The sequence below is a fragment of the Pelodiscus sinensis genome, chromosome 22 (genome assembly GCF_049634645.1).
Source record: "Pelodiscus sinensis isolate JC-2024 chromosome 22, ASM4963464v1, whole genome shotgun sequence".
NCBI classification, from domain to species: Eukaryota; Metazoa; Chordata; order Testudines; family Trionychidae; genus Pelodiscus; species Pelodiscus sinensis.
The window spans coordinates 16,593,351-16,608,662 of record NC_134732.1 but is presented as its reverse complement, the minus strand read 5'-3'; the positions used below and the strand labels follow the sequence as shown (position 1 = coordinate 16,608,662).

The window sequence follows — 15,312 nt, the reverse complement described above, 5'->3', positions numbered from 1 at the left end:
GAAGGAAGTAATCCTCACCAGGAAACTCGCACCAAATATTTTTTAAAACATTGTTTCTGATTAAAATATAAAAGTTATTTTTGATGTGCATGAGCATTATCAATTCCTGCTTGCAGCAAAGCCTTTTAGGTGGTGTCACAGTGATTTGTTACTTCTTAAGAGAAATCTTATATTAATTGGGTTTTTTTTAAGGACAAAACAACAGACATTTACACAGCTTTGATCATCAGTAAGTGCTTTCAATTGGTTCATCTTTCCCTCCCTAAATAACAACAGCTAAATCCTAGATCCTTCTAGTGAGTCCAGTCAAGTCACCAGCCCTGTCAGTTCTTTCACCGCCTCTTATCCTGTTGCACACTATGTTCAGAATTTTCATCCTCATCTTCATGATGCAGTATAGCTCTGCCCCTTCTTCCAGTCTTCTCCACCATGCCTTTTATTTCTAATAATTTCTTTTTTTTTTTGGTAGGTATGTCGTGTTCCTCCAGAAATTTTTAGAAACCGCAGAGATGTATTTTATGGTTGGATATAAGGTGAACTATTACATTTTCACAGACAGACCACAAGAAGTTCCTAAAGTTGAGCTCAAAGAAGGAAGGAACGTAGTAGTTCTGAAAGTCCAAAACTACTCGAGGTGGCAAGAAATCTCTATGCGACGCATGGAAATGATCAACCACTTTTCTCAGAATCAGTTCATTAATGAGGTCGACTACCTTGTGTGTGTTGATATAGACATGAGGTTTAATGACCAAGTTGGAGTAGAAATCCTGAGCAACTTGTTTGGCACACTACACCCAGGATTCTATGCTGCAGAGCGTCAGTCTTTCTCCTATGAACGTCGACCTGTTTCTCAAGCTTATGTGCCCCATGATGAGGGTGACTTCTACTATATGGGAGCATTTTTTGGAGGAACAGTAAAGGAGATTTACAAGCTGACCAAGAAATGCCATGAAGCCATCATGGTGGACAAAGACAATGGAATTGAGGCAGTATGGCAAGAAGAGAGTCACTTAAACAAGTATTTTGTTTACCACAAACCAACTAAAATACTTTCCCCAGAATACCTGTGGGATGACAATATAGGTAGGCCAGAGATCCTTAGGAAAAGGAGGTTTCTTGCTGTACCAAAGAACCATACTGCAATCAGAAATAAATGAAATTCTTCTCTGACTGGTCTTAGTGTTGTGGTGGGCAATCTGCAGGACAAATGTGGCCCAAAGTAATTTGATGTTGCTGATGTTGATCATTTGCAGGCACCACACATCACAGCTCCTATTGGCCAAGAACAGAGAAGGGCATCCACGGAATGCTATAGGGGTGGTGCGCACAGTCAATGCTAGCAAAATCTGTCGTGGCCTGTAATCAGATTAACCTGAAGGGCCACAGGTTGCCCGCCACGATCTTAGTTCAAACTTACCTAAATGATATTGCAGGTTTCCTTGGTTGATGAGAATATACCCATTAGAGATGACGATCTAAAATAGCGGTGGATAGAGTGCAAAGAACCACATATTATATATTTATTTTTATATATCTACCTATATAGGTGCCGGTACTCCGGGGGCGAAGTTGTTGAGTCTAAAACCACGTGTCCCAGTCGTTCCAGGAAAAGAGGTGCATGCAATTCATTTAGGTTATGCAGATATAGATAGTACACAAAATATAGTGATGAAAATAACAGTACAGGAAATTTCGGACAAGAGCCACTCTCACTAGATTGAAACAGGAGGTGCGGGCTTTGGGATGGGAATTAGGGATTTGGGTGTGGGAAGGGGTGAGAGGTGCAAGCGCTGGGAGGGAATTTGGGTGCAGGAGAAAGTAGAGAAGGGGATGCTGGCTCAGGGAGGGGGCTCCAGGCTGGAGAGTGTTGGGGTCAGGTGGAGGGTTGGGTGCTGAGCAAACCGCAGGCTGGCAGATGTGCGGGTGCACAAGTTTGGGTTGGGCTGTATGAGGGGTTCAGGGCAGGGAGGCTGGAAGTATCACGGGCCCAGGACACAGATTTGCAGTGAGCGGTTGGTGTAGCAATCTTGTGGCAGAAGACTGGGGATGTGGGGGTGCAGAAGTTTGGGATATGAGAAGCTCAGGACAGGGAGTTCCAGTGTATGATAGGCTCAGGTTTCAGGTCTGGGTGTGTGTGCAGGAGTGTTATGATTCTGCGGCCAGATGCAGGCGTGGCCCCAATTGGCGGCTTGTTGATCAGGCTTCATTTTTAAATAAAATATTATATCAAACACAACATGTTTCAGTGTTGTCTTTATTTATGAGAGGGGCGGAGAACCTGTTTTGAGTTAGGGGTCACTGACGCTGAGAAAAGTTAGTTGGGTCCACACAAGTGAGATGCTAAAAAACAACCCCTCCAAAAACCCCCAAACCCCAACTGTGCTGGTGGGGGCAGGGAACAGGGCGCTGGTGCAGGGAGCAGGGACTCATGGGGGGGGGTTTAGCCAGGGGGAGGGGACAGGGACAACTGGGGCCAGTACCTGGGGATCCTACAGCTGCACGCCAGGTCTAGGGTCTTAGTAAGCATGTGCACTGCTTCCCCCTCCCCCAAACAGCTGGCGTGTTTCCTGAACAGCTATGTATGTGGCACACCAGCAACTTCCTTCCCCTGCTGCCTGCCTGTTGGGGGGGAGAAGAGGGAGGAGGAGTCCCAGGACTGCACCAGCTCCAACTGCTCAGGAAGCACACATTCTGCTCCTCACTCCCCACGACAGCCGCGCGCTTCCTGAGCAGTTGGAGCTGACTCCTACTCCCACCCCCCCCAACCAAATCCCCCCATCCCCTCGCCCAGAGCCAGGCCCTCCCTCCGCTCCAATCCAATCCAATCCCGCCCTTTGGTCTAACTTAAGACCCGGACCCACCGACACACCTACCGCCATGCATGTCTCCCTCCAGCTGTTGGGGTGCGTGCACTCAGTGGCTAGCCTTAAGCGTGCACTGGCTGGAAAGCCGTACCCAGGGGGGAGGCTGTCAGCAGAGTGGCAGGCTGTGAGCACACGTTGGAACACAATTCAGAGTGGCCAAGGTGTGAGCAGCCTTTTGCAGAGCCACCAGCCTGAGCGGTATCATCAGGAGCTGCAATTTTCTAATCAAAGTGCTGCATATGGCTTGTGAGCTGCGGGTTGGTGTAGCCAGACAGGAACCCCCCCTGTAACATCCATTTTTGCTTGCCTGGAGTATACAGGGCACACAGAGCAGTAAGATCAACATAGTCTTTAAAGCCTTGACAGAAGGCCCGGATATGCTGGCTGCTGTGTCCCTGGATGGCTGTAAACAGAGATACGCCAATTGTTGTCCCCGAGGCTGCAAGAACTGCCTTGGCTGGCACCTATATTGATACAAACACACATTCGTCTGCGGGGGAAGGAATCTCCCGCCCAGTAAAGAATGTCCAGTACTCACAATTTAGTTATCTCTCTTGCAAGTGTAAATTAACTTGAAACTCCCTTGTAAGAACTGGCGTCACAAAGACGGACCAACACAATTTGGCATCTTAGATAAGAAAGAGGATACAGGCCTCTATTGGTGTAAAGATGGGTCCAACTTACTCTGAGAGTCAATCTACCATCTATCTGCTGGTCGGGTTAGGTGATTGGCCTCCCGAGGTTCCATGGGGACGCCCACCTCATATTCGTCTTTCCTAGGAATTGAGGGACCGGCCCTGGCCTGACACGCTGGAGTCGAGAGGCAGAGAAGGGGGTAAAAATTGTACCTGGATGTGTTCCTTTGTCTTAAGTGTACACATAGACTTAGAGCTCTTTAAAGATTAAGCTGTCACTTGGTACCATTATTTCTATTTTCTATCTTTATTTTCTTTGTAACCATTTTTAAGATCTATATTTGCTAGCAGTTAAGAAATAGAGCAATAGCCATTGTAACCATACGATTTATAAGCTTCTTTAATAAACCTGTAACTGTTTAAGTTTTAACCTGACTCCTTCAGTTGCTGTAACAGAACCAAGCACAATTTAAAAGAAATCCAGCTGGTCATAAGGGACAGATACAGGCAGAGCTGGGCATTTGGATCGTGTCGCTTCCAGAGGACAGATCCGTAGAGGCATCTCTCAGCTTTCCCTAGGCTGCCCGCTGTGAAGGGATCATGTATCCTAGCAGTCAAAGTCTGAGGTGTAATAAGCTCTCCCTGTAAACTCTGGGGCATCTGTCAGCCTGTTAGCTGCCCACCCCGAAGGAACCTGATCCTAGCAGTCAAAGACACGGACATTAAACTTCTCGGGGCGCCCGTCAGCCTTCCCTAGGCTGCCCACTGCGACGGGACCTTGTATCCCAGCAGTTGAAGACTCGGGTGTAACACACACACACACACTGCCCTGACCATCGGCTAACTGTTGACCACCCCTAGAATATACAGACAGTTGGTAAAACTCCATAACTTTTTCTCACATCTCATCGAATCATAGAATCATAGAGCTGGAAGAGACCTCAGGAGGTCATCTAGTCCATCCCCCTGCCCAAGACAGAACCAACCCCAACTAAATCAACCCAGCCAGAGCTTTGTCAAGTCAAGACTTACAAACCTCTAGGGATGGAGATTCCACCACCTCTACAGGTAACCCATTCCAATACTTCACCACCCTCCTAGTGAAATAGTTTTTCCTAATATCCAACTGAGACCTTCCCCACTATAACTTGAGATCATTGCTCCTCATTTTGCCATCTGTTACTACTGTGAACAGTCTTTCTCCTTGAGGATCGCCTCAATGATTTTTCCAGGGACTGACGCGCTGACGGGTCTGTAGATCCCTGGATTGTCCTTCTTCCCTTTTTTAAAGCTGGGCACTACATTTGCCTTTTTCCAATCATCTAGGATCTCCCGATCTCCACGACTTTTCAAAGATAATGGCCAAAGGCTCTGCAATGACATTTGCGAACTCCCTCAGTACCCTCGGATGCATTAAATCTGGACCCATGGATTTGTGTATGTTTAGCTTTTCTAAATAGTTTCTAACCTGTTCTTTCCCCACCAAGGGCTGGCCACCTCCTTCCCATACTGCGTTGCCTAGTGCATTAGTCTGGGAGCTGACCTTGTCTGTGAAGACAGAGGCAACGAAAACATTGAGTACTTCGGCTTTTCCCATATCATCTGTCACTAGGGGTGTGTCTAGACTACATGCCTCCTTCGACGGAGGCATGTAGATTAGCCAGATCGGAAGAGGGAAATGAAGCCGCGATTAAAATAATCGCGGCTTCATTTAAATTTAAATGGCTGCCCCGATCTGCCGATCAGCTGTTTGTCGGCAGATCGGGGGAGTCTGGACGCGATGCCCCGACAAAGAAGCCTTTCTTCATCGACACAGGTAAGCCTGGTTTCACGAGGCTTACCTGTGTCGATGAAGAAAGGCTTCTTTGTCGGGGCATCGCGTCCAGACTCCCCCGATCTGCCGACAAACAGCTGATCGGCAGATCGGGGCAGCCATTTAAATTTAAATGAAGCCGCGATTATTTTAATCGCGGCTTCATTTCCCTCTTCCGATCTGGCTAATCTACATGCCTCCGTCGAAGGAGGCATGTAGTCTAGACACACCCTAGGGGTATGTCTACTCTAGACTACATGGCTCCGTCGACGGAGCCATGTAAACTAGTTTACCCAACATAGTCAATGAAGCGGGGATTTAAATAATCTCCGCTTCATTAAAATAAAAATGGCTGCCATGCTGTGCTGACAATCAGCTGATCCAGCACAGCGCACCAGTATAGAAGTAGAGCGCTTGACAAGGGAAGCCTTTGTCGACCTCTCCTGTAAGCCTCGTTTCACACCCCGTGATGGGGGGAGAAGGGCAGGGGAAGTGAAAAGAGAGGGGAAAAAATGTTTTATCATGTGGAGCAAAATACTATCCACGTTATCCTTTCTTTTTAACTAGTCTGTGACTTCAGAAGAACTGTATGACTTTGCCAAAACTATGATGAAAGAAATGAAAAAAAGAAGCAAATATCTGAATTGCCTGCTGATAAATACACTCACTTCCTATTGTACTATAAGATAACATTAGCTGGACTCTTTATTTTATGTAGACCTTGGGTGAATTTCATTATTCAAATGAGAACTATATTAATTACTCCTGTATTTTAATAGGGTTACAGAATGCATATTTTGAATTTTCATGTAAAATACATATGCAATTGAATTTCAAATTATCACAAGCTGCCCAAGAGGTGGTGATGTAAAGCCCAAACTTGCAAGGTCCTGAGTGCCCCACCAATGAGTGAGGTTGAGTGCCCTACCATGTGTTGAGGGTGCTCAGAACTACTCTGGAGATGCTCAGCACATTGGAAGAGGTGATTCTTAATGAGAGGTTGTGAGAGTGTGTTTCAAAAGTCTCTTTAAAAAATTCAGATTCATTTGCTGAAGGAGTTGATTGGATAGCAGATTTTGTATCGAGTGATTAATCTTCCTTATTGGTTGGTACATCTTCTTTACAATGTGTTGTCTTTTGTTAGCTAATAGGAATCGTTATTTTAATTATATTTATTTGAGGATTGTTTTTAACACGTAACGCTCAACCTCCCATAGCTGCAGAAAAAGGGAAAATCTATTGGAAATGTTTCTAAGGGCACGTCAACACTGCATGCTTATTTCAAAATAAGATATTCCAGAATAGCTATTCCGAAATAGTTTATTTCTAAATAGCACGTCTACACTGCAGGGAAGCCTCAAAATTAGTTCAGGGCAGTCTTCCCTAATGTAGACTTGCTATCTCGAGTTAGAGCCCCACGAGGCACTGGGGAGGGGCTATTTTGAAATAGGAGCAATGGAGCATCTACACACAACTTATTTCGAAATAGCTATTTTGGAATAGGCGTTATTCCTCGTAGAATGAAGTTTACAGATTTCAGAATAAGATGTCCATTATTTTGAAAGAATTTCGAAATAACGGAATGGCTGTGTAGACGCTCGCATTGTTATTTCAAAATAACAGTAATTATCTCGAAATAACAGTGCAGTGTAGACTCACCCTAAAGAATAAAACTCTTTCATCTAGCCTGTGGGGCAACATGCTTAGCTTCTGGTGCCTCCATGCAATAGAATAACTAACTGCCTGTTCTCTTTAATAATAGCTGATTTGGTTTTCCTCCACCTCCAGGACCCCAGCCCAGCACAGACAGAGTTTGCGTTGCAGGGTTCTATTGCAAATGCCGTCTGATCGGAGAGTCTCAGGGAGGCGAGTAGGATGGTAGTCATGGGGGTAGATAATATTCCACTGCTGAATCTAAGCAGACTTGGAAAGTCAGTTATTGAAGACGTAGCAGTAAGTGTTATCAAAAAATTACTCCAATAAGTAAAAGCTTCTCAGTGCCTTAAGATGCAGCAGCTCAGGCACTCCACTGATCAGATCCAGCAACTCTTCAGAGCACAGCTGGAAGAATGGGACAGTGCAAAGGTGCGGTTTATGGGCATGCTGGAATGTCTTCAGCATAAGATATCTGCTGTGAGACTGAACATGTTATTGGCAGTTATATTAAACTCATTTGCTTGCTTGCACCCCTAGTTTCAGTCTTATAGCTGGGTACAGGGTTTTGAACCCATGTTATGATTTTGTTTTCTTTCCAGTATTTTTACTTTTATTTTCTGTTCTTTAAGTGCTCTGTGTTAACCGGAGTGGTGATCCTCAGTTGACACTAGTAAGCTGGTGTGTATATCACTCCTTTGGGAGCAGAGAATCTGGAAATTCAGTGAGTATTTAGAGGGTTGCGGTTGGGCACTCCAGAGGGACGCTTGAAGGACTCTGGTGTTGTTCTGTGTCTATCCCTAACCTGTACAGAGAAAGCAAGGCCTCTGAAGGCCCAGAGGACAGTGCTAGGGCCAGCAGAGGCTGGTGGAGTCAAGGACCTGATCGACAGACAAGACTTCCTCTTGCTAAGGGCAGGTGATAACAAGGTGCCTAACAATGCAGGGGACCCCAGGAAGCATCATAGCATTACTGATGTCTCAGGGTTCTCGGGTAGCGCCTACTTGCTTCCCTCACCCTCTGACAGGTCTCTGTCTCCCTGCTGATCTACCTGGTGATTCTCTCTATGTTGCTGTTCTTTATAAGGGAGTCAGCTGATCCCTGCTCAGCTGTATCTCCTTAGTAACTCCGTATAGCTGACCCAAGGGATTTAGCCATTAAAGAGCATGCCACCCTGTTACATCTGATACATAAAAGTTGTGTTTCTACTTATCCCTCTTTCTCTTTAGAACCCAGTCGCTCATTCCCTACAGAAAATGCTAGTGATGTCTTTGTTTGATTGAAGACTGAGAACAAGAAAAAACTGCGTCCAGCTCTGGGGCACCCAGACAACTTACCCCTGCTGGAGGTTTTGTGCCAGGAAGAGGTAAAAAGACAAAAAAAACCACAAGCTGATGGGATACTCCTGAATACCCAGAAACTGCAGGTATGAGTGACACAAACTCTGGTTTGTTAGCACCTGTGTGATTTCTTGCTTGAGATCAGTGGTCGGAGTTTAGGTGTGTTTTACCTCCATTGTTAAAAGTGAACTGGGAAACTTGTTTTAATGGTAGGGAGCCCCCAACAAAGACAATATCTTTTGACTCTTCATTCTGTGCTGTCATCATTAGACCCTATGATCTTCATAAGAGTGCATGGATACAGATTTATAGTTAATCTGTTATTCCCATAGGCTAAGTCTACACTACGAGTTTTTTGGTACAAAATATGCTAATGAGGGACTCATTTGCATGAGTCGTGATCTCATTTGCATATTTTCTGCTGAGCCATTTTTGCACTGTGGTTTTTGCTCAAAAACCAACAGTGTGGACGTTTTCTTCTTGTTCAAAAACACCTTTTTCTGCAAGATCCTTATGCCCCAAAAAAGGAGGTTTACCACACTGACAACCCACCCTCCAGGACCTGTCTATTTGAGTGCTGCCATTCCCCTTCGCTGGCTCTCATCACTCATCACTCAGGACTGTGGTTGCCTCTGCTACCCAGACTTGCGTTCTTTCCATCTCAAAGCATAGTGGCTCCCGCAGCTGAACCCCATCAAACCCCATTCATCTTACATATGTGGTGAAATGGAAACTCTTCTTCTGTTGGGACCTCCAATGTAACCTGAAACTCTTATTGGCCTCCAGTCCCCAGGTGCTGAAGTATCTGGTCTCCTTGAAACATCAGAGACTGGCTACCTCCTCGTTGAAGGTTCACCGGGCAGCTATTTTGGCCTTTCACCAGCGTGAGGATGGTTACTTTGTTTTCATGAGCTCCTGGTTGGGCATTTTTTCGAGGGTATGGATAGACTCCACCCACCAGCGCAGCCCCCTGTCCCTGCTTGGGATCTTAACCGGGTCCTCTCAGCCCTCACAGGTCTCCCATCCTCCACCCCTTTGATCCTTTATCAACATGTTTGTCACTTTACCTTTCATGGAAGGTTGCCATCATCTCTGCTAGGTGGGCGTCAGAACTCTGCACCCTCATGTCAGAACCTCACAATGCTGTTTTCCATAGACACATGGGTCAGCATCGCCTTCACCCAGCTTTTCTTCCCAAAAGTGTTCTCTCCCTTCAATATTGGTCAGGAAATTTCCTTGTGGTTTTCTACTCCAAACCTAGAGCTCATAAGAACAGCCATACTGGGTCAGACCAAAGGTCCATCTAGCCCAGTATCCTGTCTTCTGATAGTGGCCATTGCTAGGTGCCCACATAGGAAATGAACAGAACAGGTAAGCATCAAGCAATTCCACCCATCACCCATTCCCAGCCTCTGACAAACAGGGTAGGGGCACCATTCCTACCCACTTTGGCTAATAGCCATTAATGGACCTAACCTTCATGTATTTATCTATTTCTTTTTTTGAACCCTTGTTAAAGTTCTGGTCTTCAAGACACCCTCTGACAAGGAGTTCCACAGGTTGATTGCGCGTTGCATGAAGAAAAACTTCCTTTTGTTTGCTTTATTAATTTTGTTTGATGATCCCTAGTTCTTATGTTATGGGAATAAGAAAATAACTTTTCCTTATTCATTTTTTCCATCCCAGTCATGATTTTATAGACCCCTATCATATCTCCCCCACCTTAGTCTCCTCTTTTCTAAACTGAAAAGTCCCAGTCTTCTTAATTTCTCTTAATAGGACACCTATTCCAAACCTATAATAGTTTTTGTTGCCCTTTTCTGAAATTTTTCCAATGCTTTTCCATCTTTTTTGAGATGAGGGGACCACATCTGCTCACAGTATTCAAGATGTGGGCATACCATGGATTTATACAAAGGCAATAAGAGGTTCTTTGTCTTATTCTCTATCCTATTTTTAATTATTCCTAACATTGTTTGTTTGTTTTTTGACTGCTGCTACACATTGAATGGATGTTTTTAGAGAAGTATCCACAATGACTCTAAGGCTGTGTCTAGACTCCATCGATGGAGCCATGTAGATGAGGGTTGTAGGCAAAGGGAAATGAAGCCGTGATTTAAATAATTGCGGCTTCATTTAAATTTACATGGCTGCCGCGCTGAGCCGACAAACAGCTGATCAGCTGTTTGTCGGCTCAGCACGCTAGTATGGACGCTCCGCGCCAACCTGAAAGCCTTTTATCAACATCCCCCTTGTGCCTCGTAGGATGAGGTTTACAGGGGATGTCGATAAAAGGCTTTCATGTCGGCAGGGGAACGTCCAGACTAGCACGCTGAGCTGACAAACAGCTGATCAGCTGTTTGTCGGCTCAGCACGGCAGCCATGTAAATTTAAATGAAGCCGCGATTATTTAAATCGCGGCTTCATTTCCCTTTGCCAAAAAACCAAATCTACATGGCTCTGTCGACGTAGTTTAGATGTACCCTAAGATCTGAAGAAGTGGGCTATTCCCACGAAAGCTCATGATACCATCTACATGTTTTGTTAGTCTTTAAAGTGCTACCGGACTATTTGTTGTACTTTAAGTTTATCCTGTACAGACTAACTCGGCTACCCCCTGAATGTCTTGAGTGGTAACAGCTAATTACTCCCCATCATTTTGTACATATAGTTAGGATTATGTTTTCCAATATCCATTACTTTGCATTTATCAACATTAAAATTCATTTTCCATTTTGTTTCCCAGTCACCTAGTTTGGTGAGATCCTTTTGAAGCTCTTCACAGTCTGCTTTGGCTTCACTATCTTGAGCAGTTCAGTATCATCTCCAAATGTTGCCACCTCACTGTTTATCCCATTCTCCAGGTCATTTATGAATATTTTGAATAGGATTGGTCCCAGTACAGACCCATGTGGAACACCACTAGTTACCTCTTTCCATTCACAAAACTGATCATTAATTTACCCTTTGTTTCTTATCTTTTAACCTGTTATTAATCCACCAGAGGACCTTCTCTCTTATCCCATGAAAACTTACTTTACTTAAGAGCCTTTGGTGAGGGACTTTGTCAAAGGCTTACTAGAAATCTAAGTACATTATATCCACTGGATCCCCTTTGTCCACATGCTTGTTGACATACTCAAAGAACCCTCGTAGATTAGTAAGGCACGATTTCCCTTTACAGAAACCATGCTGACTTTATTCCATCAGTTTATGTTCATCTATGTGAGGGTATGTCTACACTACCACCCTAGTTCGAACTAGGGTGGTTAATGTAGTCATTCAAAGTTGCAAATAAAGCCCGGGATTTAAATATCCTGGGCTTCATTTGCATCTTGCCGGGCGCCGCCATTTTTAAATCCCCGTTAGTGCGGACTCCGTGCCTGTGGCTACACGCGGCACGGAGTAGGTAGTTCGAATTAGGCTTTCTAATTCGAACTACCGGTACACCTCGTACCCTGACTGTCAATTCTATTATTTACTATAGTTTCAACTAATTTACTCAGTACTGATGTTAGACTTACAGGCTGTAATTGCCAGGATCACCTATAGACCCCTTTTTAAATATTGGGATCATATTAGCTAGCTTCCATTCATTTGGTGCACATGATGATTTAAAAGGTGGGTTAGAAACCATAATCAGTTCTGCAATTTCACATTTGAGTTCTCTGAGAACTCTCGGGAGAATGCCAATGCGAGAACAGAGACTGCACTCCCTGGATGTCAGGCGAGCTCTTGCATTCTACATCGGCAGGGCTAAACCTTTTCGTAAATCCTCTGTTGGAAATAATCCAGGAAACTCTGGATGCAGGTGAAAACAAGCGGAGGATTTATTATACACCAGCTGATGGAGTGACACGCAGGGGTTACCCTGGTGAACACTGGTTAATTAACACAATATAATAGGTTATATAGTCAGCAGGTGGACGGAGGAAAATGATTTGATAGGTCTAGCAGCAAGACGAAATGAGCACATAAGCCAATAGAACTACTAAAGATTACATAATATCTCCGCCCATTGCAAAGTAACAACTCATTAATTAATATACAGGTGGTTATTGTTCAAATGCCGAAACATGTCAGCAAAACAGTAATAACATTTTACTCTGCATAAATGATGATGTTTCTATAGCAGGCAGGTATGGCCTTGAGTTGGTGCAGTGCTTGGTTCTCAGGCTCATTATCTAGGAGTGAAGCAAGGCAGTTAAGCAAATTTTATGAATGTTATCTTAAGCAAAATGTGTTACGTTACTAACTGAGATCCTGTCCGAGTGTCTTAGAACGTGGTTGCTATGGTGCCCAGGGTCTTTTTACTGCCTGCAGCTCTTATCCTGACTGTGGTGTTCCCAGGCCTGATCCCAGGATGGAGTCATGCTGTTTAGAGGCCTACTAGCACATTTAGGGCTGCCTCAGTTTACCCTACATCCTCCCAGCTGTTCATAGCAGTAGCAGATCACATGAAGGGCTACCTGATTCATCACAGCACAACTCCTCCTGGATCACGGTGTGCATGCACATGTGTTATGACCCTGCTAAGGTTTCCCTGTTTCTCTCATGGCGCACTCAAAAATGTGGGTGCAGGCCTTTTTGGCTGCTTTTCTGGCCCACGTTCTTCCAGGAAATCTGCAGGACTCCAACATGGTCCTTAGTCCATACCTTTACTTTGCACTATGCTATTGAACATACGTCCAGACGTGATGCAGCTTTTGGTGCCACAGTACTTGAATCAGCTACTAATTGACTCCGACCCCTCCTCCTGGGAATGGCTTATGAATCACCTCAACTGGAATACATACTAGCAAGCAATGGAAGAAGAAAAAACAGCAAGAAGGAAGAGCCGTGCGTGGGTAGGCAGGGTCATATATAGTGCACCACACCTGCACCACTCCAGGGGGCTCCACAGTTGACCCAATGGAGAGCAGCAAGAGTAAACTTTCTAGCAGGCATAGACACAGTGTGGGCACACCTCAGTTGGAATACATATGAGCAGCACATGGTGAAGAACAAGTTACAATGTTGAGTAACCATTTTTTATTCCAGTGTCCTCCGTTGCATCTTCTGGGTACATAGACAAAATGGACAAAAACTTGCAAACCCTTCACATTAGAAATGGGCCAAAGCTCATCCACATTTTTAAGGTGTCCATCGCCATGACAGCGAGGGCACCAAAACATCATTTTAGAAGTTACCAACAGTCCTGCCTGCCTGTCAATTTTAGTTTGAGCTGCTCACGTGTAGGGCTTTAAATTTAGGTGGTTTACTTGAGTACAATTTAATGTGGTACGGTCCCCGTAACTTTAAAATCATCGCTCAAGATTTTAAAAAACAATGTTCTTGGCACTATCCCCATGAGAGGGATTAGCTTGATGATGATTGGCCTTGCTCAGAGCAGGTCTCCAAAGGGCATGATCCCCTATGTGCCGCCGGGAGCAATTTGGCATGTCCGTGGTTGGTGTGTTGTTGGCTCATTAGAGGCACCAGTGGTTAGGAGGCAGATATTTCTAGAGGAGACCAGGCTTGAGTCGTATGACACATTCATTTAAAATCAGGAGAGCAGATCGTGGCTGGGCTTACAAGTGCTTGGGAGGAAAGGAGATGGAAGTGTCGCACCCCAGCACCATATGGGTGAGTTTCCGACCTATGGTTTGACGGAGCACAAAGTGGGCAAACTAACTACCACAGCTGCTGGCACATAAACTCTGCAAGGAGCATACTTAGCAAACGGAGGTGTTTATTCAAATCCCTGGCTGATGAAGAACGTCTCTTTTTAGAGCAGCAATAAAACACACCTTGGAGAACGCCCTCACCCTCCAGCCCGTCTCAATATGTTTTGTCTTCCAAAGAAAGGCTGGCTCTAGGCCACAGGTGTGGCAACAGTTATTGTACGCGAGCAGCTTGCTCCTGACTGGGATTACACGGACCGAGGGAGAGTTTGTGAGCAAGGATTGGACTGCGTCAGAGCACGTCAGGATTCTCATAGGCTTGCAAACTGCCCATCTCATTACTATTTGTATTGATAAGGATATAAAATAAGAGGTTTTGGAGCCTGCTGCTCTCTATAGAGAGCTCCCAGCTCCCAGCTTCTAAAGACTGCTCCAGTCAACAGCTGTCAGCAATAAGGTCCCCAGTTCCTGGTGGAAATATTTGGGTACACGATGAACAAGGACCAAGGTACCTGTAAATTTGCCTTTAAGACATTCTATGAGCTGTGTCATGTCTAATCTTGTTTGGCTTTTGAAAGAATGCAGCAAGTGTGGGGTTTGTAGGGAGACGATGTTTTAAATGCAGAGAAAGAACTTTAAAGTGGCAGATAGTAAATACAAAAGACAAACCAATATACTGTTAATTTAGGTCCATTTCCTGCTCTTGGCAATGTCAAGATAGATCTGAATTACTTCTACTAGCTCTCGTAGATCTGATTTATGCTGGGATAGTTTATACCAGAACAATATTTGTCCCCTTTTCTTGCAGAAGTTGAATCAAATTCATATCTGTGTCTGGAGATGAGGGAAGTCTTAGGCACGCATGCAATTTTTAATATTCCTTCGGGCTTTCTTTCTCTATATCCCTTTCCCAATTTTCTCTTGCTCTCAAACACTTTCATTTTTTTTCCACAAAGGAATGGAAGCAGTATATGCTTTTGATATGTAGTGTGTATATATATATATATTGTAGACCGAGAGTTATTTTTGTCCTCCCGATGGGGCCAAATTCTTCTCATTTACAGTAATGCAATAATTAGCAGAGTAGAAAGCAGCTGCTGCATATCAGCCCCAGTAAAGTCTCACCAATGTAATGGGAGAGAATTTGTACCTGTGCATTTTACCTATATGCATTTATGTTTATAATGAATTTAGGACTCAATCCTGACCCACTAAAGACAATGGAAGTTCAGTCAAGGCAGGATGGGGCCCATACTTTTTGATCTATTTGGGGAATATGAAAGATTACCCATAAGCACATGATATAAAATACGGTGCTGGCTTTCTATCAGATGTAAAAAACAC

At 44.6% G+C, this 15,312-nt stretch overlaps 2 protein-coding genes across 6 annotated transcripts in view; both read left to right on the top strand.

Annotated features, from left to right (window-relative positions):
* LOC102451371 (histo-blood group ABO system transferase-like) overlaps positions 1–1,737 on the top strand; it is a 41,198-nt gene extending 39,461 nt beyond the window's left edge. For both annotated transcript variants that reach the window (XM_075905817.1, XM_075905816.1), the window contains one exon: positions 470–1,737. In XM_075905817.1, the coding sequence (XP_075761932.1) occupies positions 470–1,157 (688 nt within the window). In that variant the 3' untranslated portion in view covers positions 1,158–1,737. The remainder of the gene's footprint in view (positions 1–469) is intronic.
* Positions 1,738–12,118: 10,381 nt separating this feature from the next.
* Positions 12,119–15,312, top strand: part of LOC102455524 (histo-blood group ABO system transferase 1-like) — a 60,886-nt gene continuing 57,692 nt past the window's right edge. For all 4 annotated transcript variants that reach the window (XM_075905160.1, XM_075905162.1, XM_075905161.1 and 1 more), the window contains exon 1: positions 12,119–14,476. In XM_075905160.1, the coding sequence (XP_075761275.1) occupies positions 14,461–14,476 (16 nt within the window). In that variant the 5' untranslated portion in view covers positions 12,119–14,460. The remainder of the gene's footprint in view (positions 14,477–15,312) is intronic.